This window comes from Aulonocara stuartgranti (genome assembly GCF_965226115.1).
Source record: "Aulonocara stuartgranti genome assembly, chromosome: 10".
Classification (NCBI taxonomy): Eukaryota; Metazoa; Chordata; class Actinopteri; order Cichliformes; family Cichlidae; genus Aulonocara; species Aulonocara stuartgranti.
Window position 1 is genome coordinate 34,711,392 of NC_138946.1, and position 27,391 is coordinate 34,738,782.

The 27,391-nt window shown below is 41.3% G+C and overlaps 1 protein-coding gene and 1 long non-coding RNA gene across 14 annotated transcripts in view; one reads left to right on the forward strand and one right to left on the reverse strand.

Annotated features, from left to right (window-relative positions):
- LOC309715572 (disks large homolog 2-like) overlaps positions 1-27,391 on the forward strand; it is a 173,592-nt gene that overhangs the window by 143,926 nt on the left and 2,275 nt on the right. For 11 of the 13 annotated variants that reach the window (XM_082548799.1, XM_082548805.1, XM_082548804.1 and 8 more), the window contains 11 exons: positions 5,245-5,347; positions 15,187-15,301; positions 15,639-15,815; positions 20,411-20,486; positions 21,975-22,071; positions 23,495-23,545; positions 24,643-24,744; positions 25,445-25,468; positions 26,100-26,272; positions 26,501-26,610; positions 26,703-26,794. In XM_082548799.1, coding sequence (XP_082404925.1) covers positions 5,245-5,347; positions 15,187-15,301; positions 15,639-15,815; positions 20,411-20,486; positions 21,975-22,071; positions 23,495-23,545; positions 24,643-24,744; positions 25,445-25,468; positions 26,100-26,272; positions 26,501-26,610; positions 26,703-26,794 — 1,120 coding nt within the window. The remainder of the gene's footprint in view (positions 1-5,244; positions 5,348-15,186; positions 15,302-15,638; positions 15,816-20,410; positions 20,487-21,974; positions 22,072-23,494; positions 23,546-24,642; positions 24,745-25,444; positions 25,469-26,099; positions 26,273-26,500; positions 26,611-26,702; positions 26,795-27,391) is intronic. The other 2 variants (XM_082548807.1, XM_082548806.1) reach the window with 2 other exon arrangements.
- On the reverse strand, positions 11,707-13,571 carry LOC309715600. The gene is made up of 3 exons (XR_014279243.1): positions 13,258-13,571; positions 12,971-13,058; positions 11,707-12,272 (listed from the first exon to the last, which is right to left on the reverse strand). It is a non-coding gene; the product is annotated as an uncharacterized lncRNA (long non-coding RNA).

Genomic DNA, 27,391 nt, shown 5'->3' on the forward strand with positions numbered 1-27,391 from the left:
GATTTGTGTGTTTTGCATGATGCCCATGCAAGATTATCGCAGATATAGCAAAAAGTGACGAAAAAGTGGAGAAGTTAGGGCAGAGCATCCAGCACGGCAGCCGACCTCACCGGCACCATTTTAATCACACTTTAATCATTTAAGGAGAACATCCAGCTAAACATGTCACTCCTGGTCTGATTGGGAAGGGGACCAGAGAAAACTACATTTTCTAAACCATCGCTACTTTGTTTTATGTAGCAACGGAAGGTGGGGATTTCAGAAGAAGACATACAGCTCATTAAATACATGATGGATATACATGGGGCAGAATAATGGAGTAAATCCAGTCTAAAGGATGATGTATCATTACCTTTACACCTCAAAAAAACAACAACCCTGAACTTGTTACTATTGTTACTAGCTTCCAGGCTTAAAGGATCATGATCCTATGTCAATCCATTGTTCAGGGAAATTGTGTCCAGGAAACTCAATCCAATGAGTCCTTTGCCAAACCAGCATCTCTCGAAGTTACAGTCCTTTGCCTTCCCTCCCTCTGCTAACAACTGGACCACAGTTTGCAATTTAAAAAAAGAGGAAGACAGTCTTGATCTCCCCCAATCACCTGAAGCTCAGGTTTACTGTCCTGAATGAACAACAGTCAAAAGTGACAAAATCCACCTTTTGGCACTCTTGTAGCTATCTTAAAGGCTTAAAGGCTTGTGCCAGGGTACCAATTTTTGTGGTAGTGTTGTTTGAGGTTTGAAAACAGCAGAGGTGCTGCCTTTTGAGAAAATGCTTCTCAGCTATTCCGATACTCCTGACACTGAAGGGATCATTAAGGATTTTTGCTTAGGCAGCAGCTGTCCTTTACTCCTAGAGTGCTTGGAGATTTTTTTAGGTGCTTTCCCAACTTTGACAAATGTCCATCTATGATAATTAGATTTACTCAGGGACTTTTTGATATAACGTTCCTCCACTTCCATGGCTGCTGTGTCTGTGGGGAAGCTGTTTGCTCTGTGTTGTAGTGTTCTGATGACACTATATGCTCCAGTGGATGATGGGAATCTAACCTTAAATATTAGTCAGTGTTTACTGTACACACTGACTTCATATGTCCCCCATTACTGGTGGAAATTTCACAGCCTAAGAAGGCTAGACTTTTTATTTTTCATATTCTCCCTGGTGAACTTATATATAAGTTTAAAAGGCCGGTAAGTATCCTGGGGCAACATACTGTGTGTGACTGCTAAATAGAAAGCATTTAGATGTAGTGGACCAGGAATACAAAGTAGGATCGTAGAGAAAACCAGGGAACAAGGGAGAACAATATTGAGGGACGACACAATAATGAAGCTTGAGTGCTTCCTTTAGCATAGGATACACTTGACCATCCTTTATGATAGGGAAAGCGAAATCTGTCCAAAAATTTAGACAGGGGGAACAAAACTGAACCCAAGGCACATGAGACAGGGACTATCAAAATAAAACAGGAAAAGCAGAGTCAGGAGAAACAAACAAACAGACACAACAGACTCTCACAGGAGACACTGGGATAAGACACAAAAGGAACCTAATTGACAAGAAACCATCAACCAGAAACAGAAAGTAAACTCAAAGACATAAAAAGAACTAAAACCAAGATTAAACCATATAAAACTTGAACTTTTATCTTCTTCATAATGCCAAGGAAAGAATCAAGACTACAAAGTTAAACTCAAAATGCTGACAAATGACAGCTTTGTACATTCCAGTCAATGCTAACACTAGCACATCTCTCTTATTATTGGCAGACACCATACAAACACTACTACAGTGGACCCAACGGCACACATATTACTGCAGGTGATTTTAATCAGGCAAACTTAGAGTCTGTCCTGCCTAGATTTTACCAGCATGTAAGATGTGTGACCAGAGGGGAAAACACTTTGGCTCAAGTTTATACAAGCATAAAACACAGAGTGTGTTATCTCCCACACAGAGGCCGGTCTGACCACTTCTCTGTGATCCTCTCCCCTGAATACATCCACAGACGTATACACAGAAGCAGCACAATTCCTCTGAGTCAAGTGTCTTTGGCAATAAGGACTTGACTGTTCATACAGAAGCTGTTCTATCCATCAACTTCTGTGTGGGAAATGTAGCAGCAGAAAAATGTGTGTTTCCCAATCAAAGGTCCTGTAAGCTGTCAAACGTGTCCCCAAAGCCCACAATTCCACTTTCAGGGAAGTATATAGTGCTGCCAGAGCTGACCTGAAGAGCGGAATCAGGAAAATTGGAGCATAGAAAATCAACTCTCCCATAATAACCTTTGGTAGGGTATCCAGCGTATTGTCAACTTCAGGAGGCAGACCAACACAGTCATGGACACGAGCATCACACTTAGCAAAGGAACTTCTCACGCTTTGAGACACCTCCCCCGTAATCCACTATTCTGTCTCAACCATTAACACCTTCCAAGTCCCAGTTTTGAGCTCCCAACCATTGACTGTACAGGTTCAGGATGTAAAGTGGATGTTAAGAGGGGTTGGTGCCAGGAAAACATCTGGACTTGACAGTATCAGATTTTTTAGGGACTGTGTTCACAGTCTTCACCAGAATTTTCAACCTCTCTCTGAGATAGGCTTTCATCCCATGCTTTAATTATTCCTGTGTTCAGAGCCTATATCAACCGGCTCTGAACACCACAAAGACAAAGAAGATTATTCTGGATTTTAAGAGATTATTTACCAGAACAGACAAGATGAGAAAAAAGACAAGAAAAATATACAAATTCCCCACTCACCCCTAGTGCTCCGATTACCACTGGGACCACTGTTACCTTCACCCTCCACATCTTCTCCAGCTCTTCTCTGAGACCTTGGTATTTCTCAAGCTTCTCGTGTTCCTTCTTCCTGATGTTGCTTTCATTCACTTTCACAATGTCTATCACGATGTCCACCTTCCTCTGCTTGTCCAACACCACTATGTCCGGTTGGTTAGCCACCACTATATTGTCCGTCTATATCTGCAAGTCCCACCGAATCTTAGCTCGGTCATTCTCCTTGGGGGCGTCTCCCATTTTGACCTCGGGACTTCCAGGTTATATTCGGCACAGATGTTCCTGTACACTATGCATGCCACTTGGTTATGGCGTTCCATGTATGCCCTGCCTGCTAGCATCTTGCACCCTGCTGTTATGTGCTGGATTGTCTCTGGGGCATCTTTACACAGCCTGCACCTGGGGTCTTGCCTGGTGTGATAGACCCCAGCCTCTATGGATCTTGTACTCAGAGCTTGTTCCTGTGCTGCCATGATTAGTGCCTCTGTGCTGTCTTTCAGTCCAGCTTTGTCCAGCCACTGGTAGGATTTCAGCCACCTCCTCTATCTGCCGGTGGTACATACCGTGCAGGGGCCTATAATTCCATGATGGTTCCTCCTCTTTCCTGTATTTCTGCTGGCTGAGGTATTCACTAAACACGCGGTCGGTTGGGGCCATCTTCCTGATGTACTTGTGGATTTCCTTTGTCTCATCCTGGACCGTGGTACTGACACTCACCAGTCCCTGAACTCCTGCCTTACACCTAGCGTACAGCCTCAGGGTTCTGGACTTGGGGTGAAGCCCTCCAAGCCTAGTCTTGCAGTCTTGGCTGACTGCTCGGTCTACCAGTAGTTGGTGCTTTGCACGTCTAGTATTCTTGCTAATCCCTTTCTGTGCCCCACTCATGTATTGAGCCATGTGCCTGTTCATCTTAGACGCTATAATGCCTGACAGGAGCTTGTACTGAGTGGTACTGAGGCAGGTTACTGGCCGGTAGTTGGATGGGACCGGTAATTTCTTGGTGATCATCACTGTCCGGTCTTCAGTTTGCCATTCTGGGTGTGGCTGGTCTATTAGCAGCTTGTTCATTTGTGCTGCCAGACGCTCGTGGAGTGCAGTCAGCTTTTCAGCCAGTAGGCGTGAACCATGTCGGGGCCTGGTGCTGTCCAACTCATACTGGAGACCCTTGCTTGGATATCTGCCACTGTGATGGTCACTGGACCCTGTTCAGGGAGGTCGCTGTGGTCTGCCCTCAGATCCTCTAGCCACTGAGCATTGCCGTTATGGGTTGTGTCCTTCTCCCATATGCTCTTCCAGTATTGCTCCGTCTCCAGCCTTGGTGGTGCTGTTCTCAAACTGTTCCCCTGCCACTCGGCTGGTTCTGAGGAGAACAGCTGGTTTATTCTCCTGCCTTCGATCTCTCTGGTGTACCCCTTAAAGCAGCTGGCGAAGGCTGTGAGTCTTTGCTTGGCAGTTTCCACGGCCTGTGGTATGAGACAGTTTGCTGTACTTCTTAGGCACCTTCTTCATCGCACCTTTCTGCAGCTCCAATAGTTGGCTAACCTCCCTCCATGCTACCTTGATTTTGGCCTCAAGTCTCCTTCTCCATGTTCAACTTGTAGCCAAGCATCTCACTGATCACTGCTGCCGTAGTGTAGATCAGCTGGTTATGGTCACAGTAGGTATTGTCCAGAGTGCTGCATTCATATCATCTAGTAGATCTTCTGAGGGTATGTTGTCTTGGTACCCAGCTACAGAGGATCCAGGTTTCAAGCTGATCCAGGTTTCAAATGGGCATTGGAAATAACACCCAATGACCAAAAAACTAGTTTGGTTGATGAAGCAGTATATAGGCCAGCCAACCAGACATTGTGGGGGTTAAAAAGGAACACAAGACTGTAGTTTTGGTTTCAGCAACAGCAGGAAGAAAGAGCATGAGAAAACAGAGAAGTACCAGGGGCTGAATGAACAATTGGTGCAATTGTGGAACATAAAATCCAGAATGGTCCCAGTGGTAGTAGGAGTAGTAGAGTAGGAGCTGTAACCCCAGAACTGGAAGAGGGCTCCAGCACGTTCAGCCCACAACATCAGTGGTCTGCGTCAGTAGTAGGAACAGCTGAGGTACTCCATAGAACCTTCGACCTCAGGAGGACCCAAGCTTGAGGATCATACACACATACCTCTCTCCTCCCCACAACCCCCACCCCACCTGCGGGGATGAAAGATAGTGAAAAGTTTCAGCTTTAATTTTAATTAAGGGCTTTGACAATTGTCATTTGGGAAAATTCACAATAAAATTGATAAATGGGTTAAACTAAATCTGAAGCTGAATTGTCCTCCTATTAATGGACACCATGCATTAACACTGAGGTGAAATAAAGTACACTTTTTTGTATTGCAGGTCAATACACAATATACAGTAAAGCAAACTGTAATAAAATAATTCAACTTTGTTGTTAAAATAGGTCAATGGCATTGACCTACAAGGAGCCACACATGAACAAGCAGCTGCAGCCCTAAAAGGAGCAGGACAAGTGGTCACCATCATTGCTCGGTACAGACCTGAAGGTAAGTCAGCTGAAAAAAGTTAATGCACTTTACAAGCACACCAATCATGTGGTGTAAATGCCTTATTAATCAGCACAAACCTAACACAGGACAATGCTTAAATAGATCTTTGCGGGCCTCTAAGTAAATTGGCTATAATTGGGCCAAGTGATGACCTCCTTATGTACAGTTGTGCACATAAGTTCACATACCCTGGCAGAATTTATGATTTCCTAACCATTTTTCAGACAATATGAATGATAACACAAAAACTTTTCTTTTCATTCATGGTTGGTGTTTGGTTGTTATACTCAAGGCTCCATTGAGGTGTCTACAAGATGTCATGAGGTACAAGCCGGAGGTCGTCTATGTCCCTGGCAAAACATTTGTCATTCAAGATTCAAGATTCAAAGTGTTTATTGTCATGTGTACAGAAGAAATAGCATTTCAATAAACACTTTGAATCTTGAATCTCGAATGACATCGCCAATACGTTGTCGCGTAGCCCACAGGCTTGGGCAGATTGCTACGTAGCCACTGTGATACAGGGCATTCCAGCATCTCCAAGCTGAATGTAGAGCATTAAAGAGACACTGCAACTGATGGCGACTTACAGACTGCCATCACCTACATACGCAGGGGATGGCCTGTATACGGAAGTAGTGTGCCACCGAACATCAAAGTGTACATGAAGGTGAAGAATGAGCTATCAGAGGCCAAAGGCCTGGTTATACGAGGCTGCCAAACATCGAGGTGGACGACGCTGTCACCTACCTGCTGCATCGGGTCTTCTCTCATCTGGAGAGAACCAGTTGCATTGTGAGAGTCATGGTTTTTTTTTTATTTCTCCAGTGCCTTCAACACAATCCAGACCTCAGTGCTAAGTGGGAAGCTGCAGGGAAAGGGAGTGGACCATCACTGTCCTCGTGGATTGTTGACTACCTCACCAGTAGATCCCAGTATGTGACTGCGGGACTGTGTGTCTGAGGTGGTAGTCTGTAGCACGGGGCCCCACAAGGAACAGTACTTGCTCCTTCCCTCTTCACCCTGTACACTGCAGACTTCAGTTATAACACGGACACTTGCCATCTCCAGAAGTTCTCAGACGACACCGCCATTGTGGGCGGTGTGAATTAGGGAGTAGACCTAACTCAGCAAACTGGTCAGGAGGGCCAGCTCTGTCCTGGACCATCCGCTGAAGTCCATCGAGCAGGTTGGGGAGGATGTTGTCTAAGCTAACATCCATCATGGACATCACCTCCCACCCCCTGAATGAGACTGTACGAGCACTGAGCAGCTCGTTCAGCAGTGGACTTTTACACCCACAGTGTAGGAAGGAGCGCTACCGCAGGTCATTCTTACAGCAGCCGTCAGACTCTATGACACAGTTTAACATCCTTTGGTCATCTTACTCACCAGCTTGTTTGTTCACTGTACATTTTATACATATCTCTGTACAATCTTTCTATACATATTTCTGTACATCGTTACCTGTAAATACGAACTTCAGTTGCTTATGTATATAGGACCACTTTGTGTCTCCCTTTTATATTTTATATTCCCCTTGCTATAAGAGCTGTGTAACACCCACATTTTTCATCCGGAGATAATAAAGGTTTATTCTATTCTATTCTATTCTATTCTATATACTGGGTTATGTTAGTGCCCATGTTGCCCATCTGATATGTTTTTGTGGCAGGGCTGCCTAGTGCCAGTTTTATTCCTAGCTGTCGTACCCGTTGTTGTGCTGTTATAACTGATGCTGAGCACATGTTCAATAAAGCAAACAACTGTATTTACTCTTTTTAGATAATAATCACAAAACAAACTACCCCACCTACATACCCAGTTCTTACTACCCTGTATTGCCCCTTTTAACATCAATGACAGCTTGAAGTATTTTGTCATAGTTGTGGATGAGGCTCTATACTTTCTCAGATGGTAAATCTGCCCATTCTTCCTGGCAAAAAGCCTCCAGTTCCTGTATTTCTTGGGCTGTCTTGCATGAACTGCAAGTTTGAGGTCTCCTCAGAGTGGCTCAATGATATTGAGGTCAGGAGACTGTCATGTCACTTTATTCTGCTGTAGCCAATGACAGGCCAACTTGGCCTTCTGTTTTGCATCATTGTCATGTTGAAATGTCCAAGTACGTCACATTTGCAGCTTCCAGGCTGATGAATGCAAAATTTACTCAATTTAAAAAAAAATTCCTTTTTTGATAGCTTACTGCATTCCTATTGCCATCAATTCTGATGAAATATCCTGTGCCTTTGTAGCTCACACATCCCAAAACATCAGCTATCCATCACCATGTTTCACATCAGGAATGGTGGCCCTTTCACCGTTCGCCTTGTTGACTCCTCTCCAAGTGGCAAACGTTCAGTTTAAGTCTCATCACTCTAAATGACTTTGTGCCAGAAGGTTTGAGGCTTGTCTCTGTGCTGTTTGGCATATTGTAAGTGGAATACTTTGCGGCATTTGTGTAGTAATGGCTTCCCTCTGGCAACTCGACTATGCAGCCCATCTTTCTTCAAGTCCCTCCTTATTGTGCATCTTGAAACAGCCACACCACATTTTCAGAGAGTCCTGTGTGAAGCCTGAAGTTATTTGTACATTTTTCCTTGCATCCCCAACAGTTTTTCTGGCACTTGTAGCTGAAATTTTAGTTGGTCTACTTGACTGTGGTTTGGTTTCGACAGAACCCCCAATTTTCCACTTCTTAATTAGAGTTTGAACATTGCTGATATTTTCTTATATACCTTTCCTTTTTTATAAAGTTCAACTTTTCCCGCAGATCCTTTGACAATTCTTTTGCTTTCCTCATGACTTAGAATAACATCAGTGAATGAAAGATGCACGGGTCTGTCAGGAGCCCAGAAAGTCACTGACCTTTTATACACACCCACTGATTACAAGCAAACACATCACAGGTGACGATGGTGACATTTCATAGCCTTTCTAACCTTTTTGTGTCAAGTTGTGTGCAAGTCACCAGGGTATGTAAACTTTTGATCTGGGTCATTTGGGTAGTTTGTGTTGTGTTAAAAAAAAAGAGTAACCACAGTTTGACAATAAATGGCGTCAGCCAACAACGAGTGAAAGAAAAGGTTGTGTGTTATCATCCATACTGTCTGAAAGTTCTGCCAGGGTATGTAAACTTATGAGACACCTACGGAATTAGCACCTATGCACTTATATTCAATGGACGCAATGTAAGAATCTCACAGAAGTCGTTTCACTCTTGAACACTTTGTCAGACAAAGATTAGTTCATTGTAGTGTAAAAATGTTTCTTTATTGCAATATCTGCATTGGAAACACCCCCATACACAAGCAAATGAAACACAGTCAGAATGAATATATGTGTGGACAAGATGTTTGCAAACCAATTTACAGCATTTCAAGAAAATATATTATTGTGAAGTTTATTCACCGAGGCAGCATATACGTTGAATACGTCCACAGTGTTTCACAAATAAAGAAAAAGAGAACCAAAGTATTTTTAGTTCCCATTTAATGTGAAAATTCTCACTGAGCGACCCCTTAAAAACACTTAAGTCTATCTCTCATTAATGAGATTTAAGTTTAGTTTTTGTGTCATTTTTAATCTTATCTTCTATCAGAATTCCTCTCTAGGAGCTACGTGGACTCAGTGAAGTGTTGATCAGCTGATCAGAAATCTAAAACAATTTGCTTCCCCAAACAGGTTATTGGAAGGATTTTTATTGAGAGTACTGCACAGGTGATTTGGGGTGGACGTGGGCGATATAGCCTCAAAATGATATCAAAATATCATTTCAAGATAATAATCATATTTATGACAATACAGAATCAGTGTGTGTAATTAGTAAACAGAAAGTACTTAAACAAGAAATGCTTGTATAGTGCTTGTATTTCATACCTTGGGATCTTGTATCTTGGGTAGAGCGTGAACCACTTGCTTTTCCAACGTGTAACTGCATCAGTAGTTTCCATCCACCATTTGCTCTTTCTGCCGTGTGGATTGCAACTAGCAAGTGCAGCTGGTAATGCTTGGGTCATTTGATCACATTTGAGTCCATCACCAGCTGCTAGCTTCTGCTCCTTCACAGCCTGATTGTGTTTTTGCCTCAGGTGGTGGGTGAAACAAGTTTGTGGTTTCCCACATTAGGAGGAACAATTTTATTGCATATTTTGCAAAGTGCTGTGTTTTGTTGAAGGTTGTTGAAGTATTTAGGTAATAAATTCTCATTTAACAAGCATTCTGCTTCTTTAAACTGATTTTTTGCTAAATTTCAAGCCACTGATTTAATCATCACGTTTTCTCCACTCCACCAGGTTTATGACCCGAAAAACATTCCTGATCTCCATCCAATTAAAATCTACAACTGGGCGCTTTTTAGACAGTCGCTTTGATGTTTTATTTAAAACATCTTAGAGCTATTAGCCAAAACACTTGGTATAACCTAGCACAGTGAACTGTGTGTCCTTAAAAAAACTGAGGAATGTGGAAGCAGTAGGTCTAAAAAATAACCTACAGCAGATAAACCGTATCTGAAAGTCATGTTCTTAAGAAACAGGAGGAAAAAGCTAAACCTGACCTGAAAGACATGTCTGCTCCTTCAGTGGATCTATCTGCTGTTCATCAGTCTCATCAGAAATGTCTTATTTTGTCTTCGTTTCTGCTAAGGCTGACGAGAAGTCACCAAGTGAAACAAACATGTGTATAAAGTTTAAGTTGTCATCAGTATATACAGAGGTAAGGAGGGAGGTACAACAGTGTGTGTATACAGCCATCAGTGAAACACAGTAAAGGCTCCATCATGGTCATACCACCCTGATTAGCTTCCAAGATCTTGTCCGATCTTGGAAGCTAATCAGGGTTGGGCCTAGGTACTTGGGTGGGACGCTGCCTCCCCATTGGTGTGTTAAAGCCAGTGTGTCCACCTATCATTGTCCAGTATTTTTCCTATGGCCTTGTGCTGTATGGCTGTGGCAGTTTCTTTCAACCCTCTATTCTATAATACATATTTGTGTAGTAAAATATAAACGCGTGTAAATTATGAGGTAATTGTGAATATAAATAATGAGTTATACAAGATAAAAAATAAATTCTAACAAGCATCACTTCTTGTTCATGTTACAATGCACAGTACAGTGTGTGTGTGTGTGTGTGTGTAATCTCTATGTGCTTTATCCAAAGCACACACTCTGTTGATTTACCTCATTGTTCTCACAGTGTTCATTCACTGTGTGTAGCTGCAACACTTTAAACATAATAGGCTTGATGTTCTGTCCTTCTACCCTCGCTCAGATATAATGGGAGACAGTCCCACCTTTGTCAACAGTATAAACCATGTATTTGTTTTTTATATTTGTTTTTTAAACGCAAAGAAAACTTATTAAATGTCAAACGTCAAGCAAGAATGATCAATTATGAACTAGGCATAATTCAAACCATGGACATTTGTTCTTAAAAAACACATCTGTTACAGATTAAACGCTGTGAATATTTCTGCTAATTTATTACAATTCTGAAAAGTTGTTATGATTTCAGCAAATTTTCTAATATCGACTTCAGCTTCCTCTCCTGTCTCCACGAGACTGTCACGGTCCTGGGTCTCCTGACCCAGCGTTTTTAGTTCTTTGTGATTTTCGTATTATTGTACTTGTGTGTGATTTATTCTATGGCTTCTAGTTTTGATCCCTTGCCCTTCATGTCTCTCTGTGTCCCCTCTGTTCTGTGTAATTGTGTGTCTTTGCATGTTTGAGTTTCTTGTTTTCTGTCACTCTGCATTGTGCATTATGTTCTCATGGTTGGTTTTTTGTTACTCTCTCTAGTCTAGTCTCTTGTGTTCCCAGCTGAGTATTTCCCTGTGTATTTTGGTTCTTAGACCTCTGCCTTATGGTTTATGTCTCTGTATTTCTTAGTTGCTGTCTCCACTGTGTCAAGTTCGCGTCTCTGTGTGATACTTCCTGTTTTACTTTGAAGGTCCGTTTCTTATGTGAATGTGTCCTGCTTTGCTTGTCTCGTCAGTCCTGATTTCTCCCAGCTGTGCCCTCCTTCTGTGTCTCATTCCCCTCGTTACTCCCCAGTGTATTTAAACCCTGTGTTTCTCTGAGTCGGTGTGACGTCGTCCCTCATGCTGTGTGTGGATCTCCCTGTGTCTCGCTGTAGTTCTTAGTTTGTGGCTTCCCAGTTTAGTTTAGTTTGTATGTTTGTTTTACCAGCAAATAAAGCTGTGTTTTGAGTTCATTCCCTCGAGTCTGTGAGTCCTGCATTTTGGGTCCAACTCAGAGGCGGAGCCAGACATTTGAAACACCCGGGGCTTAGCCCAAAGAGTAGTATGCATGTGGGATTTTTTTTTTTTTTTTTTTTTGGGGGGGGGGGGTGGTGTAGAAATGACTGAAAGATTAATAGGCTCTGTTCAAAAAAGAATGACTTCATATAGGGAAAAATATATATCACATGTGCAGGACACCTTAAACTAGTTTTTTAATTAAGCAGCAAGGCAGAACAAGGTCAGGGCTGCATCAAGACACGAGGACTAAACCCCAATTCAACCAGACCCAGAACTGATCCAGAATTAAAAACAGGACTACAACAGTTCAAAATCAGGACTACTGAGGACTTAACCAAGACAGAACCAGAATCAGAACTAGATGATAGCACTAAAAATCATCATAGACCTGCACTACACTTATTTTTTTAATTCTACCAAAGTCCACTATTTAGATTGAGAAAAGTTTATATAATTATTCAGCCTTGTTGTGCAAACAAGCCTGCAGAACTTAATAAATACAGAATTTGAAAAATAACAAACCTAAAAAGAAACACTAGGTACGAGATACATGAGGACCTATGATACGGTGATACTTTTGGTAAACAACCATTTGACTAACATGTGTGTCTCACCTGCTCTTGTTCATCTGTTCTGTCCTCGTTCTCCTCTCTCTCCCTCTTTGTGCTGACAATCATCAAATATACAGTTGAAACCAGATATTTACTCTTCAGATAAAAACACTTTTTTAATTGTAACATCAAATCAGACTAAATGTTTATTTTTTTTAGATTGATAAATATAAAAACATATTTGTTAACTTTAAGAGTAAAGAGAGAAACTGTCTGTATTTCTTAATTGCAAATGGCACCAAATTGTATTCAAACTGAGCCACACTTATGGAGCTCCACAGTTCTGTTCCTGGTGTTTTGGTTGATATCTCTTGATTTTCCCATGTCAAAGAAACAGGCTCTGTGTTTTGCCTTATATGCATCCACAGCTGTGCCAGCAATTTACTCACATGGACTCTACTAACCTATCAGAAGCTTCTTCAGCTCAGAATGGAATCGTCTGGAGTTTTCTTATTAATTAACAATAAATTTAGTGTACATGTACTCCTAAATTTGATGAAAGTGATAAAAATAGCTCTGTCTCTCTTTATTCTGAAATTTAACTAATTCAAAATATATTTCAATATTTATCTAAAACAAAAATTTACTCTAAATTGATGTTGTACAGTAAAAATGTTTTATGTTTTCTCCCTAAAGTGTATGTAAATATCTGGTTACAAATGTGAATATCCTGCTGTGTACTGAAATTCCTCTTGTTTTGCATAGAAATATACTGAACAACATACAAAGCATAATATATAAAATAACATTTACCTGAGTTTTTTCTTTGAAAGAAGCCTCTAATGTCCATTCTTATATTTCAGTACATAACTGAAACCGATTTAGTCGGGGAGGGTAAGAACTGAAAATATGAAATAAACACACGTAAGCTAAGACTCTAAAAAAAATAGCATTTGTTCGGCTTTTCATTTTGCCATTTGTTGATTCACTTGAAGAGCAAGTAACGTAATATTGGTCAAGTGATCAGTTTCATATCAATCTTTCGTGATGCACCGTCATATTTACATTATTTGTACAGTACGAATGATTTGCTTTGGTACCTGGTCAAACTTAAGCTCTCCTTAGTATGGCTGGCTCCGTCTCTCCAACAGCGCACTCACGGGCAGCAGCTGCCCCGCCCCCTCGCTCAGTCTCTTAGTGCCTGAGCTTGGATCATACCAATATCAGGGGGGGATTCACGCACAGTCGTAAATTCCCACAGTGTGCACTATGTGCTTCGAATATTGTGTGTACTTTTTGTTTTATACAGTTGTCAGCCAGGCATCTAACTATGAAAAAATTACACTCCAAAATACCCCGGGCTTCTGACAAAACAACCCGGGCTTAAGCCCCGTAAGCCACCCCCACGCTCCGCCCCTGGTCCAACTCCCGCCTGCCGCACAGCGATTCATGACAGAGACAGTTTAGCTCGCTGGGCTTGAGCACCAAACACTGTGTATGAAACAGTGTTCAATAAATTAGTGCTTTAATATTAACATTTTTATGTTTCTGGTTAAAACAGGAAAGACAGTAAGTGGCTCACTTTTGTGTTGCCAAAGTGAGTCAACATGTTCAGTGCAGAACTGGTGGATCCTCCTGCACTGGAACAGGAGGAAGAAAAGCTAGGGTCTGTGGGGCAGAGTATTTGGGTGAGGCGCTGCCGGGTCTCCGGACCAACAAGCCTAAGTGCCAGCTGGCTACCAAAGAATTTGCAGCAATTTAGAGCAATTTGCCAACAATATGTTTACAAAAAACAAGAAACAAAGAAACTTAGTGTTTGTCTCCTAGTAGTTAGTAGTTTAGTTATTTTCCTGTTATTTAAAAAAGAGGTCAAGTATTAGTGAGAAAACAATATAGCCAGCCACAGTGATTTCATACTGACACATTGTCAGACTCACAGTCTTGCGTTCCTTCTTTTTCTTTTGCTCCCTTCAGGTGTTGCCTCACCCCGTCTGTAACATCCTCCTCTGTCGCATAAACTCTGTCCATGTCCTCATCAGCATATATAAATATACAAATATGTTTTCAAAGGTAGTCTTATTTTTTTAATTCCTTTTTTCATATATTGCCACATCACAAGAAAAGTTGCCTCAAAGTGCTTTTTATAGCAGTACAAAGAAACAGACAAAACCCCCACAATCATCTGATGCTCTATGAGCAGCAGTGGGAGGGAACGTCTCCTCTTTTAGACGTAAAAAAGGAAACCAGAGAATCTGTCTCCTATTTCTTTGGGTTGTATTGTTATATATCTGATTGTATTATACAGCAGCTTGTGACACTGTCCTGCTGCTGATGTGCTGAAATGGGATAAATGCCTTTGTTTCTATTTTCGTAGGTCAGGTATGAATGCATGCTGCTAATAAGAACCCACTGCAAAGAGATAGGTGTTTCCCTTTCTGTCTACTGCTGACACACAGATTTGAGATGTGTGTAGACACCAGGGAGAAAGAAACCAAGACAATATAAAAAAGTGGAAACTGAGCATGAGACTGAACGTGCAGACAGTTATAGAATATCTGTTAGTCAGCAACAGCTGCTGTACACTTCTCTTCTTGTTTCTTGGCCCAAAGCTTAACTCCTGAACCTTTATAACTAATAAACACTGATGGCACAACATCAGTGTTTATTAGTTATCAAGTCCTCAGACAAGATACTGTGTGTGTTTCTGTGTGTTTTAGATGAAAGCGCTGCATAAAAGTGAGCGAGAGACAAAGCGTGACACTGATAATGCAGGATAATGAGGGCAGCTGAAGATATATACACAAGAGGTGATTATAGAGAGGGAACAGCAGGTAACACAGCTGCAGTGATCACACAAGGGAACCAAGGGAACTAAAAGGCCTGATAATAAACAGAGCAGACGGACATAACCTTACAATGACAGTTATACCTTAAACAATATCTAAATGCAAATTCCATTAAAGATAATTACTCAAGACCTTATTGGTGTCAGACTGTCAGTGCTGATCCACGCTAACCTTGTCTTGTAGAGTACGGACGTTTTGAGGCCAAAATCCGCGACCTGCGGGAACAGATGATGAACCACAGCATGAGCTCCGGGTCAGGATCCCTGCGAACCAATCAGAAAAGATCACTCTATGTTAGGTTGGTCTGTTTTGGATTTTAGATGGTTGTGGTGAATTCAAAAAACATCCATTCTGCAGTCAGACATCCCAGGCTAAACAGCAAAGCTGCTTTTGCGTCGTTTACTTTTGTAAGCTTGTGTGTCTTCATGCACAGATGTCTGACCCTAACTAAGATGAAGATTTATGCAGATATTTGAGATGTGTGACTGAAACAGAAACACATTCACTATTTACTATAGTAACTATAACTGCTGAAATCCTGCATCTAGTTTCTCTTTGCTAATTTAGAATAAAAGTCACTTACTGCAAAGAAACAGGGATTATTATTTTATTACTGCTCTTCTTTCGTGGAATAGGGCACTTTTTGACTATGAAAAGTCAAAGGACAGCGGTCTTCCCAGCCAAGGGCTCGGCTTCAGGTTTGGGGACATCCTGCACGTCATCAACGCCTCCGATGATGAGTGGTGGCAGGCTCGCCGTGTTACTCCACATGGTGACAGCGAGGAAATGGGCGTCATCCCAAGCAAGAGACGGTAAGAAGTGAATACACTAATGTGTGAACATACTATTGACTAGTTTCTTCTAAACTAGTCATTATCCAAAAACAGCCTGTTTTTGATTCAAGTTTATTTATAAATCACCAACAACAATAGTCCCCTCAGGGAAGTCAAAGAGCTGAAGACCTTCGTGATAACAAAAGCCAAAACGTAACGTATCCCAGTCCTGAATAACACTGGCGCAGAATCAAATTCATCTGAAAGGCGTCGATACAGCAAACAAAGCAAAAGTGCCAAAAAGGTGTTTTCATTATCAAAGAGCAGAAACCATTTGTCAAATGTGGGATTTTTGTTTCTTCGCTTTAGGTTTGAATTGTGATTCGTGTCACAAATATGTCGTATGTTCCCCCAGTCATGTCTGTGTTTGCTCGCTTCTGTGTGTCTCGTCTCCTTTAGTCCATGTTTCCCTCCTAGTGTTTCATCCTCGTCTCCCCGTCTCTCTCTCACACATGTGTGTTCTCCCCTACTTGTCTCTCGCCCTCTCTGTCCTCCCTCTGTGCCCTGGGTTTCGTCAGTCTGCATCTCAGTGCGTGTTTCTCGCACTTCCAATTTTACTTTGATAGTCTCTCCCAGGTGTTTCCTCTTTGCCCTGATTCCCTCTTCGTTTACTGTCTGTGTCTCCCTCCGTCCAGTGTCGTGATTGACCCTTCTCTCAGTGAGCTACATGATGTAGTCACCTGACATGGGTTCACCTCACAGGTGAGCCTGTCAGGGTTCATCTGTAGAGTTTCTTGCCTTCTTAATGACGTTGGGACCATCTGTTGTGTTGTGCAGCAGTCAGGTTGGTGCACAGCTGACAGGCCTATTTGACAACTGCTAGAATTCATATTATGGCGAGAACCAATCAGCTAAGTAAAGAGAAACAACAGTCCATCATTACTTTAAGAGCTGGAGGTCAGTCAGTTGGAAAACTGCTAAAACTTTGAATGTGTCCCCAAGTGGAGTCACAAAAACATCAAGACTACGATGAAACTGTCTCACATGAGGACGCCTCAGTAAAGGAAGACCAAGAGTCTCCTCTGCTGCTGAGGATACATTCACCCGAGTCACCAGCCTCAGAAATCACAAGTTAACAGCAGCTCTGATCAGAGCCCAGATAGATGCCACACAGAGCAGCAGCAGATACATCTCTACATGCTCAGAGCAGACTGTGTGAATCAGGCCTTTATGGTCAAACAGCTGCTGAGAAACCACGACTAAAGAGAAGAGATTTGTTTGGGCCAAGAAACACGAGGAGTGGACATCAGACCATCTGTGCTTTGGTCTGATGAGTCCACATTTGAGATCTTTGGTTCCACCTGCCGTGTCTTTGTGACACAGAAAAGGTGAGCGATGGTCTCTACGTGCATGGTTCCCACCATGAAGCATGGAGGAGGAGGTGTGTGTGTTTGTGTGTGTGTGTGTGGGGGGGGGGCTTTGCTGGTGACGCTGTTGGGGATTTATTCAAAACTGACGGCAAACTGACCCAGCATGGCTACCACAGCATCCTGCAGCCACAGGACAATGAGCCCAAACACACCTCCAGGCTGTGTGAGCTGATAGCCCGGCCTCCACAGTCACCTGTGGGTGGCTATAACTTGAAAGCAATCCAGGCATGAAGGGGGGCGACTTTGAGGAATCTAAAATATAAAACATGTTTTGAGTTATTTCACACTTTTTTGTTTACTACATAATTCCTCATGTGTTCATTCATAGTCTCGATGCCTTCAGTAAGAATCTATGACAGTGCTGCCCAATCCCAGTCCTCGAGAGCTACTGTTGCCCCCTATATGCTATCCTGCAGCTTTTAGATGCATCCCTACTCCAACACAGCTGAATCAAATGAATGGCTTGTTATCAGGCCTTTGCCAAACATGATGGCATGCTGAAGAGGTAATCAAACCATTTGATTCAGCTGTGTTGGAGTAGGGATGCATCTAAAAGCTGCAGGATAGTAGCTCTCAAGGACTGGGATTGGGCAGCCCTGATCTACGATGTAAATGGTCAAAGAAACATAAAGAATTAAACGTGTCCAAACCTGACTGCTAGTGTGGGTGTTAGTACTAAAGATCTCACACGAGTTTGGATCTCGGTGACTTCGGCCTCAAGGTCTGCCTCAATTTTCTGAAAATCTTGTGAGTGTGAAAACTCTAGAACAAAGACACGGGAGTTTGAAAGTGATGCAACTGGTGTGTCCACCAAAAACTTGGTGACCTTGACCTCAAGGTTAGAGGTCCTTTTGACAAAGCATATAGTTAGGCCTGGATCAGGTGACCGTGAATCGGCCCTTAGTTATGCTGCAATAGGCTGCTGGGGGACTCCCATGATGCACTAAGCATTTCTCCTTGTCTCGCCCATTTTCACTCATCATGGGTTAATAAACTATAATTAAGCATTAATGATTCTTGATCTCTGGCTCTCTTTGTCTTGTCTCCCTTCCCTCACCCCCCACTGTCACAGCAGATGGCCCTGAGCCTGGTTCTGCTGTTTCCCTCCCACCGTGTTTCGTCTGATTGTTGGGATTTCTCTGTGTTATTTAACGGTCTTTTCCTTACAATATAAAGCGCCTTGAGGTGACTGTTGCTGTGATTTGGTGCTAAATAAATAAAATGTAACTGAATTAAAAAAAACAGAAGTCATTATTTTGAACTTGAGAACAAAGCGATGTAGGTTTTTTAAATTCATACAAGGTGAATGTGGATGCAACAACTAGGAGCTTTTCTGTTAGCTTTGAAGTGCTCCTGTAATTTCATTCAGCAGTGTACAAATGCAGGGCCATGATACTGTATTTGGACAGCTATTAATTTGTTGTCCCCTGAAGGAGCCTTTGTTAAAACAAGCTTAAAACTGGGGTTTTTTCAACTTCAAGTACTTGCAGGTGCTCAGTAAGCATCAGGAGTGAGGTACTGGTAAGATCAGCAATACTGGAGAAAAGTAAAAGCATTTAAAGTGGGCTGACAGGATGAAGCACACAATGAACCCAATTCAATAAGCAGTCTGTTACCACACACCTGATGTTTGCTGATGTTTAGCTGTGGTCACTGGAAAGGGCAGGAGTACGTGTAAAACGTATATGATTTACTCATGAAAGTGGCCACTTTCTCATTACTTTCATATATTGTTTTAGGAAGTATCCAAAACATACAAGTTTCATTATATAATTTTTCGAGGGATCTTATATCTGTTTTCACTCTTATACGCTTTTCATACAAGTTTCACACAAGACAGACTTTGTAAGATTTATATATATATCTTTTCCATATGGGGTAGAAATTGTTAAGACTTCCTTCTTCTCCTCACAGTTGCTAAACTTTATACATACCAGTGTAGAATAAAAAGGGGATGTTTTTTCCTCTTCTGGTTTCATTATTTTAATAGGGCACTATTAGTTCATTAGAATCATATAACCAGCTTTGCATTAAATATATACTGAAGTTTTTGACCTTACATTAGCTTTTGTATTACAGTGATTGTTATAACTCTAGTTTGATTTTCTACTTACAGGTACCAGAATAATATGATCTTTCATTGCAGATGTGACCATGATCAACTTATACATATTGCAGTTTGTTGCTTATTATAGAGTTGTGCTCAAGTTAATTAAGGGTTAAAAGCTACAGTCAGCATGAATGTCTGACTGATCTATGGAGGGGAAAGGCTTCGAGCATAGAGGGCCGCACGCGCCTACATACCACTGATATCATATTATTCTTTGTGGTCTTTTATTCAATTGTGTTTTTTTGCTAAGTTTAAAGTGGTAGTTAATTAAACAACATTGATTGAAATATTAAATACCTGAGTCAGTTTCCGGGCTTTTTAGAGAATCAGTGAAAAGCATAAATCATCACTTTCATGTTTAATAATTAATGATTGAAATGAACTGAATAGCGTTTAGAAGATTTGTTAATTTGTTTGTCTTTTGTTAAAAGAGTGGTTTCAATAACTTCAGACACACCTTGCAATTGTGCTTATGATGAGTTGGCACTTGGTCTTTTGAAGGTCATAAGCTTCGTTCGGCGTGATGGTCCGGACTGATATATTGCAGGTTTTGACTTTGAGTGCAGAGGGCTAAATGCAAACATGCTTACAGTACATATAATACATATAATACATATAATTCAGGAATGTGTCCGGCCTGAGGCCTTAACTCATTTGGAGTCTCACTATATTTTACTCTACTTGGTAACAGATGACCAGAGTCAATAATTAGCCTCAGAGACCCTGAGGGCTTGAAGTTTATTACCATGTTTGGAAGGTGTTATAGAAAGGAGAAGTTCTATGTCTGTTTGTAGCCATTAAAGATGTACAAGATGTACGATTAACTGTGACTAATGTCTGGAACCTATTTTGATCTGTCATTACGCATGAAGGGGCGTTCTAATACCCTGATTTTTACAAAACTATGGAGATGTGTTTTTTGTGATGAGATCTGAGGCTGTCTGCATACAGTTTCCATCTCCCACGGGTGTGACCATTAAAATCATCGTTTGACTTGACCTGGCCGGACCAGTGTTGTTATTGTGGTGTTTCTCCTGTCTCCATCCCCAATATTTTGAACCATAACACCAGCTGACTAGTTATTTCCTCAACAGGGTGGAAAGGAAAGAGCGGGCACGTCTAAAGACTGTTAAATTCAATGCCAAGCCAGGGTCGTTTGAGTCAAAAGGGGTGAGTACCTCGCAAAGTGGAAATTTCTATTAGTGCGATGATCCACAGGCTAGTTCAGATAGAACTGAACATGTATGAGAAGCTTAACCTGCTGTTTGCTTTGCCACACAAACAAAGTTAACACAGACAAACATTTTTATGCCTTCATGAACAAACAAGTAATCACTTCCAGTGCAGGCAAGTAAAGCTTAACTTTGGAAAAGTCCATCAGATCATTTCTTCTGTAAAACGTCTTCATTTGTATTTGTTTCAGTTCTCTTGATATTTTACGTGTGTGCTTTGATTTGCACCCTTGTTTAATCAGCCAACCTCTACTAAGCTTCAGGTCATGGACTTCCTGCCCCGACATTCTCCTGCCACATTTCATTTTTGGTTGCATCCAGTGATGACAATGTGCGCAGGCCCAGGGTTGTCTCCACCATACTTTACAGGTTTGTAAAGGTTTGCCAGGCTTTTAACTTCCAAATATAACACTGCGCATTTTCAGCTCCCCACAGAGCTTTGCTCAGTGTTGTAGATCATGCAGGAGTCTTTGGCTAGGTGAAGTCAGGGGCTTACTCATTTTTCCAGCCGGCACTGTGAGTGATTACTTGACATGAAAAACAAGCAGTTTTTTGTGTATAGTTGACTTCACACATGGTCAGTCAGGTCACCTACTGATCAGAAGGTTGGTGGTTCGATCCTTGCCTGCTCTAGTCTGCGAGCCAAGTATCCCTGGGCAATAACCCCAAGTTGATCTCCGATGCATCCATCGGAGTATGAATGTTAGCTAGAGAGCACTTACATGGAAAAGAGTGAATGAGGCAAGTTGTGTAAAGTGCTTTGACTGCTCAGAGTAGAAAAGCGCTCTATAAGAACCATCAGTGCAAAAATCCTGACAATGCCACAAACCCTTTCTTACAGCTGTAGATGTGCTTCATTTATTAATCTTACCTCCCACAAGTCAAACCTGCACCACCTGTGAATTATCAGCTCAACTTCATTTTGGAAACAGATGTGGTATATTTACAAAGCATCAAGTGCAATATATTCTACAACCACAGACACACATCATACAGGCAGGTTATTTCAGCTGTCATCCTCTCAAATTCCATCTTTTCCTTCTATTACTGCATGTTTTTACGTGTTCTTATGGAACCTCTTTCTTATATTTTATTTTTCATGGCATGTTCTGGGTAACTGTCTCTCACTTTGCTTTTATTTTAAACGGGTGGCATGTCAAGAAGTGTGCAATCTCATACTGATTTATTTAGGAATACAGCAGAAGAAGCTCGGTCGTTTTATATATCGCTGTTGTTGTCTGACAGTCTTTGGTTGATCTCATCTATCTGTGGCCAGCTCGGCTCAAAGCTTCACATATTATTAGGTCAACTTAAAACACGCAGCAGTGATTCACACTTAACTTCTTGACATTCTACTTCCTGCAAACAGTTTTGTCTGCATGACAATGATACACCTGTTTGCCCCATGCTTTCTCTCCCTTCGCAGTCATTCACTGACAAACGTAAAAAGAATTTCATCTTTACACGAAAGTTCCCATTCTACAAGAACAAAGATGGTGAGCAGGATGGCAGTGATTCAGACCGTAAGTAAGCTCACAGACACATACGTGCTTTCATGCAGTCAGTGTAGGTCACACGTCAGGCCAGAAGGGAAACCACAGGTGTGTTTCCAAGTGTGGGAACCTCACGGAGACTCTTTGCAGTCATCCTTGTTTTCTGTCCTTTTCTGATGCAGAAATGCGATAATCACTGCTCTCATAATCACTGCTGTTCATTTTGTGGTGATATTATATGACCCAGTTTCCCTTCAGAGATCATCTAGGTACAGTCCAACATTTGGTATTTTGGCTCTCCCTGCTGGCCGCTCATTGTTTTGAGAAGGACAGATCTGTGGGCCGCACCCTCTGTCCTCATTTCCTCCACCTTTTGCTTATGTTGTGGCTGTCCTCCTTGCTCTCTTTCTTCTGCTCTGACTCTCTGTGGACGGCCAATAGGACATCCTGGGGATAGGTGATGATGGGTATGGGACAAAGACATTAAGTAAGTTGGTTGTTCTTCTGCCTGCATTACTGCATGCTGCAGTTGTTGGCTTTATCTTGCTTCTTGGTCCACTAAAACATGACATGTGGCAGAGGTTTAAAAATGTTCAATATCTGTATAATGTCATGTAAGGATTTCAAGTAACCATCTTTTTCTTGTATAAGACTTTAAGAATCGTTTAAAATGCATCAGAGGATAAATATTTAAATTAAACTACTGAAATCTTATTATACATATATTGGGTTAGTTTTTATGCTTTCGGTGGCTTGTGCCATTTATACCTTGGCACGTCTGTAATGTTTGCATTATCTGAGAACTGCATGATTTGTTAAGGGTCGCAGGTTCTGCAGGACACAGTTATGACCTTGTATTCGGCCTAAGGAGGAACCACTGGGATCTCTCACGACTCCACCAGCATGATCTTTGTTATTCCAGCCTCACTATGTGGATATTGTTTCATGCATGTTTGCATGGTGCTTTTGTTTTCGTTTATGAGCATAGCAGCTTGAATGACAGTCTTAGAGGTTGCCACGGTTACATCTGTTTGTTTGGGCCTTCTACAGTAAAATGTCATTTGCTTTTGGAGTTCATGTTTCAGCGTTGCGGGTATGTGTTTATGTCCAGTAGTTTGATTATTGCGAAATACTGAGAGTATTTAATTATGCGTGTTTCAGTGCCTAAAATTCAAATCAAGACAGGTTTTTATGTTTTTAAGAGTTTCCTAAATTAGCTAATTATTAGCACTGACAACACAAACGCATCACTGAAACCACCGTGTACTTTTTTTGAAGTTCTCATTTGTAAACTAGAAGATACTAAAATATCAGTAAATGTAAAACATGAATAAAATGTTGATTATTACAGAGTTATCTCGAACTGTTACATGTATTTTGATGGGTTTTTCTTTGTTGCCCACAAATTCTGATAGCTAAAGGTAGCACTATATTTTGTGAAATATCCTAACAGGAAGTCAAGAGGAAGTGATTCTCTCATATGAACCAGTGATGCGTCATGAAGGTAAGCTAAAACTTTTTTATTATTAGTCTTTTATTTATCCAGGAAAAAACCTCAGTGAGATAAAAAATCTTATTTCCAAAAGAGATCAAAAATACATGTACCACATAAGTACATAACAAATACAAAATCCCGCACAAACATGTGAAAAATACACAATAACAGATCAGTTAAGAGCGACATTAAAAACAATCACACGGACTAACAGAGTTATTCTCTCGTTCCTTAAAGATGGACTTAAACTCCATCAACATAACCAACTCTGACAGTTTCAGATCCTTCTGCAGATTATTCCAGGAAACAGGGGGCAGCGGATTTAAAAGCCCCAATTCTGTTCTGATTTTTGGGGACAATTAGTTGTATGATGTTGTGAGAACAAAGGCTGTATTGGTTGTGGGTTTTTTATTTCAATTAATTAATTTATTAATTCTTTTGTGTCCTTAAAGCAGGCGTTAGACACATCAGCCACTGAGCATTAATGAGCTTCACTTTCAAGTTGTTGATTTAGATACAAACACGTCACAGCTATCTCGGGCTTTGGGAATTTTTGCACATGCCACATTCACAGACAGTCACACGGGTGGATGCATTGGGGGTAAGCCCACTCTGACAGCCCACAGCCCACGCTGACAGCCCACAGCCCACTCTGACAGCCCACAGCCCACTCTGACAGCCCACAGCCCACGCTGACACCTTGATTGTTTTTTTGGTTTTTATAACTTCTTGAAATGATATATTTTGTTAAAATTTAGTTTCGTATGTTTTTTTTTTACAAACTAGGTTTTTCCAAATAGTTTTTGTGTGCCAGCCTAAACTCCATATTATTCCTCTTTTCTGTTAAGCAGCCCAACAAAGTTAGGGATGGTTTTAATACGTTTTCTCACCACAAACTGCCCCGCATGTGAAATCGAAACGTATAAACTTTGCAAGAACTGTACAGTTTCCCAGTTGCTGCTGTCTACTCTACAGATTTTCTATTATTTATTCATTTTTCTATTACAAGAATCGATATATCCTTTGTAGATGATAACAACATAAGTAAAGCTATGCTACGGTCCTCTAAGAGTTTACTTTTTATGAAGTCTGTGTTTCTCCTTTAGTTAACTATGCCAGACCTGTCATAATCCTGGGACCCATGAAGGAAAGAATCAATGATGACCTCATATCAGAGTTCCCAGACAAGTTTGGATCTTGTGTGCCGCGTACGTATTTGACTTTGCATTGCTAATGTAAGGATGAAGTGGGAAACAGGACATTACAGATTAGTATTCCAGCTTAATGGAAGAAATGTCTACGTCTGCATCCATTGGAGACCTTTCTGTGTAGAGTCTGCATGTTCTCCCTGCTACTGTCTGCACTCTCTCAGGCTCCCATCCACAGTACAAAGACATGGATGTTTGGTTAGCATGCATGTCTGTGGCCATTCTACAGTATGTGTGAATGTGAGAGTGGGTGGTTGTCTGTCTCACTCTGCTGGTGCTCAGGTAGATTCCACCTTTGACCCTTGGACAGCTGGAATAGGCAGCAGCTCCCTGCGCCCCTAAATTATACAAACAGTTGAGAAAAACTGCAGCGATTCAATCAGTAGCTGAGGGACAGCTCACACAGATTCCACCAGCCTTCTCATTGTAGTAAACCAAGTATATATGGTCTCCATTGTGAGAATAGATCTTGTAATCTCCTCCACACAGGAACACCGTGTTAAATATTACTTAATGTAATGACAGTGGCTTGGGTATTGCTGGTTTGTAAGAGAAAGCTGTCACAAGCTGACCCAACAGGATCAGCCTTCGTCTTCTTCAGTTGTGTGTGTTGTGTTTGTCATCAGCTGCAGCAGTTTTGATTTTGCATGTTTTTATTTACCCATCTCTTATTTGAATTTACCCTTTAAACCATATAAAGCTGCTAACCGTTCAGGTTATCAAGGTAAGTGAGCCCATGAACTGATTCTCTCAACCTACTGTTTAGAAAGTCCTTTAAAGTGAAGTAGTTCCCATAAACAAGTCCATTCATCTCTTTGGAACCACAGTTTGTGTATAATGTGGAATTTCTGTCATTGATATTGTTATTATTATTATTATATCATTATGGTGCACTAATAATGTAGAATTCTGTGCCACATCCTCTCCATATATTAACAGAGGCGCTTACCTGTGAGTTCAAAAACATGATCACATTTATGTCACAGCTTGGTAATAACATGGTAAGAGTGGTTTTAGTATTAGTGTGATAATAAAGACAGAACATGCAAGTAATACCATTTACTTACTGAAGTAAAGGCCACGCAGTACCTTGGTATTAATCACAAGTATATCAGTATTTTACTTGTTCATTATTAACCTGTTATCCCAGCATTACCGTGTTATTACTGTGCGGTGCTAGCAGTGTTATCCCATGTTTCCAGTTTAGCCCTTTAATCTCTGTCGGATAGCTTTAAAGGTGAATTTGTTACAGTTAATGTGAGAATTGTAAAATGTGAGTGAGGTACTTATTCATTTAGATAGAATTATAGCAAATGTAAAGTTACTAAGAGTTAATGTTCCTGCTCATACTGAAGATACCACTCGACCAAAGAGGGACTACGAGGCTGATGGGCGAGATTACCACTTTGTGATGTCGAGGGAACAGATGGAGAAGGATATCCAAGAGCACAAGTTCATTGAGGCTGGGCAGTATAATGATAATCTCTATGGAACGAGCGTCCATTCGGTCAAATACGTGGCTGAGAGGGTAAGATTTGATCTGTTTGCCAGCAGCGTCACTGAGAAGCATTTTAAATATAGTTAAATATAATAAGTGTGCAGAGTGCAATATATTCTCTGAGAAATCAAAGCAGCTGCACTGCACTTTGAAAAGCAAAGACGATTTAGAAACACATAAGAGTTGTTTTAAAATGATCTTAATATGAGAGCTAGTGTGATTCTGTGTGATACAGCTAAAGCTGTGCTTCTGTCTCAGGGTAAACACTGCATTCTGGATGTTTCTGGAAATGCTATCAAACGACTACAAGTAGCACAACTCTATCCCATTGCCATCTTCATAAAACCGAAGTCTATTGATTCATTAATGTGAGTATTCATGTGGTCTTTTGTCACACACTAACAATAGAGGTATTGTTTGATGCGCACATTTCTATTCGTGTGTGTGTGTGTGTGTACAGGGCCATGAATAAGAGACTGACAGAGGAACAAGCCCAGAAGATCTTTGACAGGGCGATGAAGCTTGAGCAGGAGTTTGGTGAATTCTTTACAGGTACAGTGTTAAAACAAACCATTTATACTGAATCACTGTAGCTCAAACGTTGTTTGAACCGTGTCTAAATCCAAAGCTTAGGCATCAGTGACAGTATTGGTTTAGTCAGACAACTGAAAAAGCTTCTACTCCTCAATAAGGAGAACAGCACGCTGTAAAGATTTTAGCATGTATAACTTTTCTACCTTTGCTGAAGTTTTGAAAGATGTACATCAAAAACAGAAAGAAACTTAAAAAATCATTTAAAGACTAATTCTATTGGTCTGGTCTGAGCTCACGATGTCACCAGACGCACAAAATTAGGAATTCTAAACCTGTCTCAGTACAGCTGAAAGGCGTTCGGAGCCTTCAGTCCTCTCTTCTGAGGAACCAGCTCCCAGTTTGGATTTGGGAGACAGTGTCATGGTGAATTGGGTTAAAGGACTCAGGTGCGAGACTCCTTGCAGAGTGACAGTGAATTTATTCACAGTGAAAAAATAAGTCAACAGTTCGAGTCTGTAATCCAAAAAGGGCAGTGCAGTGATACAGTGGCTTCTCCCCGTGGTGACAGTGCAGTGACAATCCAAAACAACTCCTTGTGCCCGCTCCTCCTCCGAT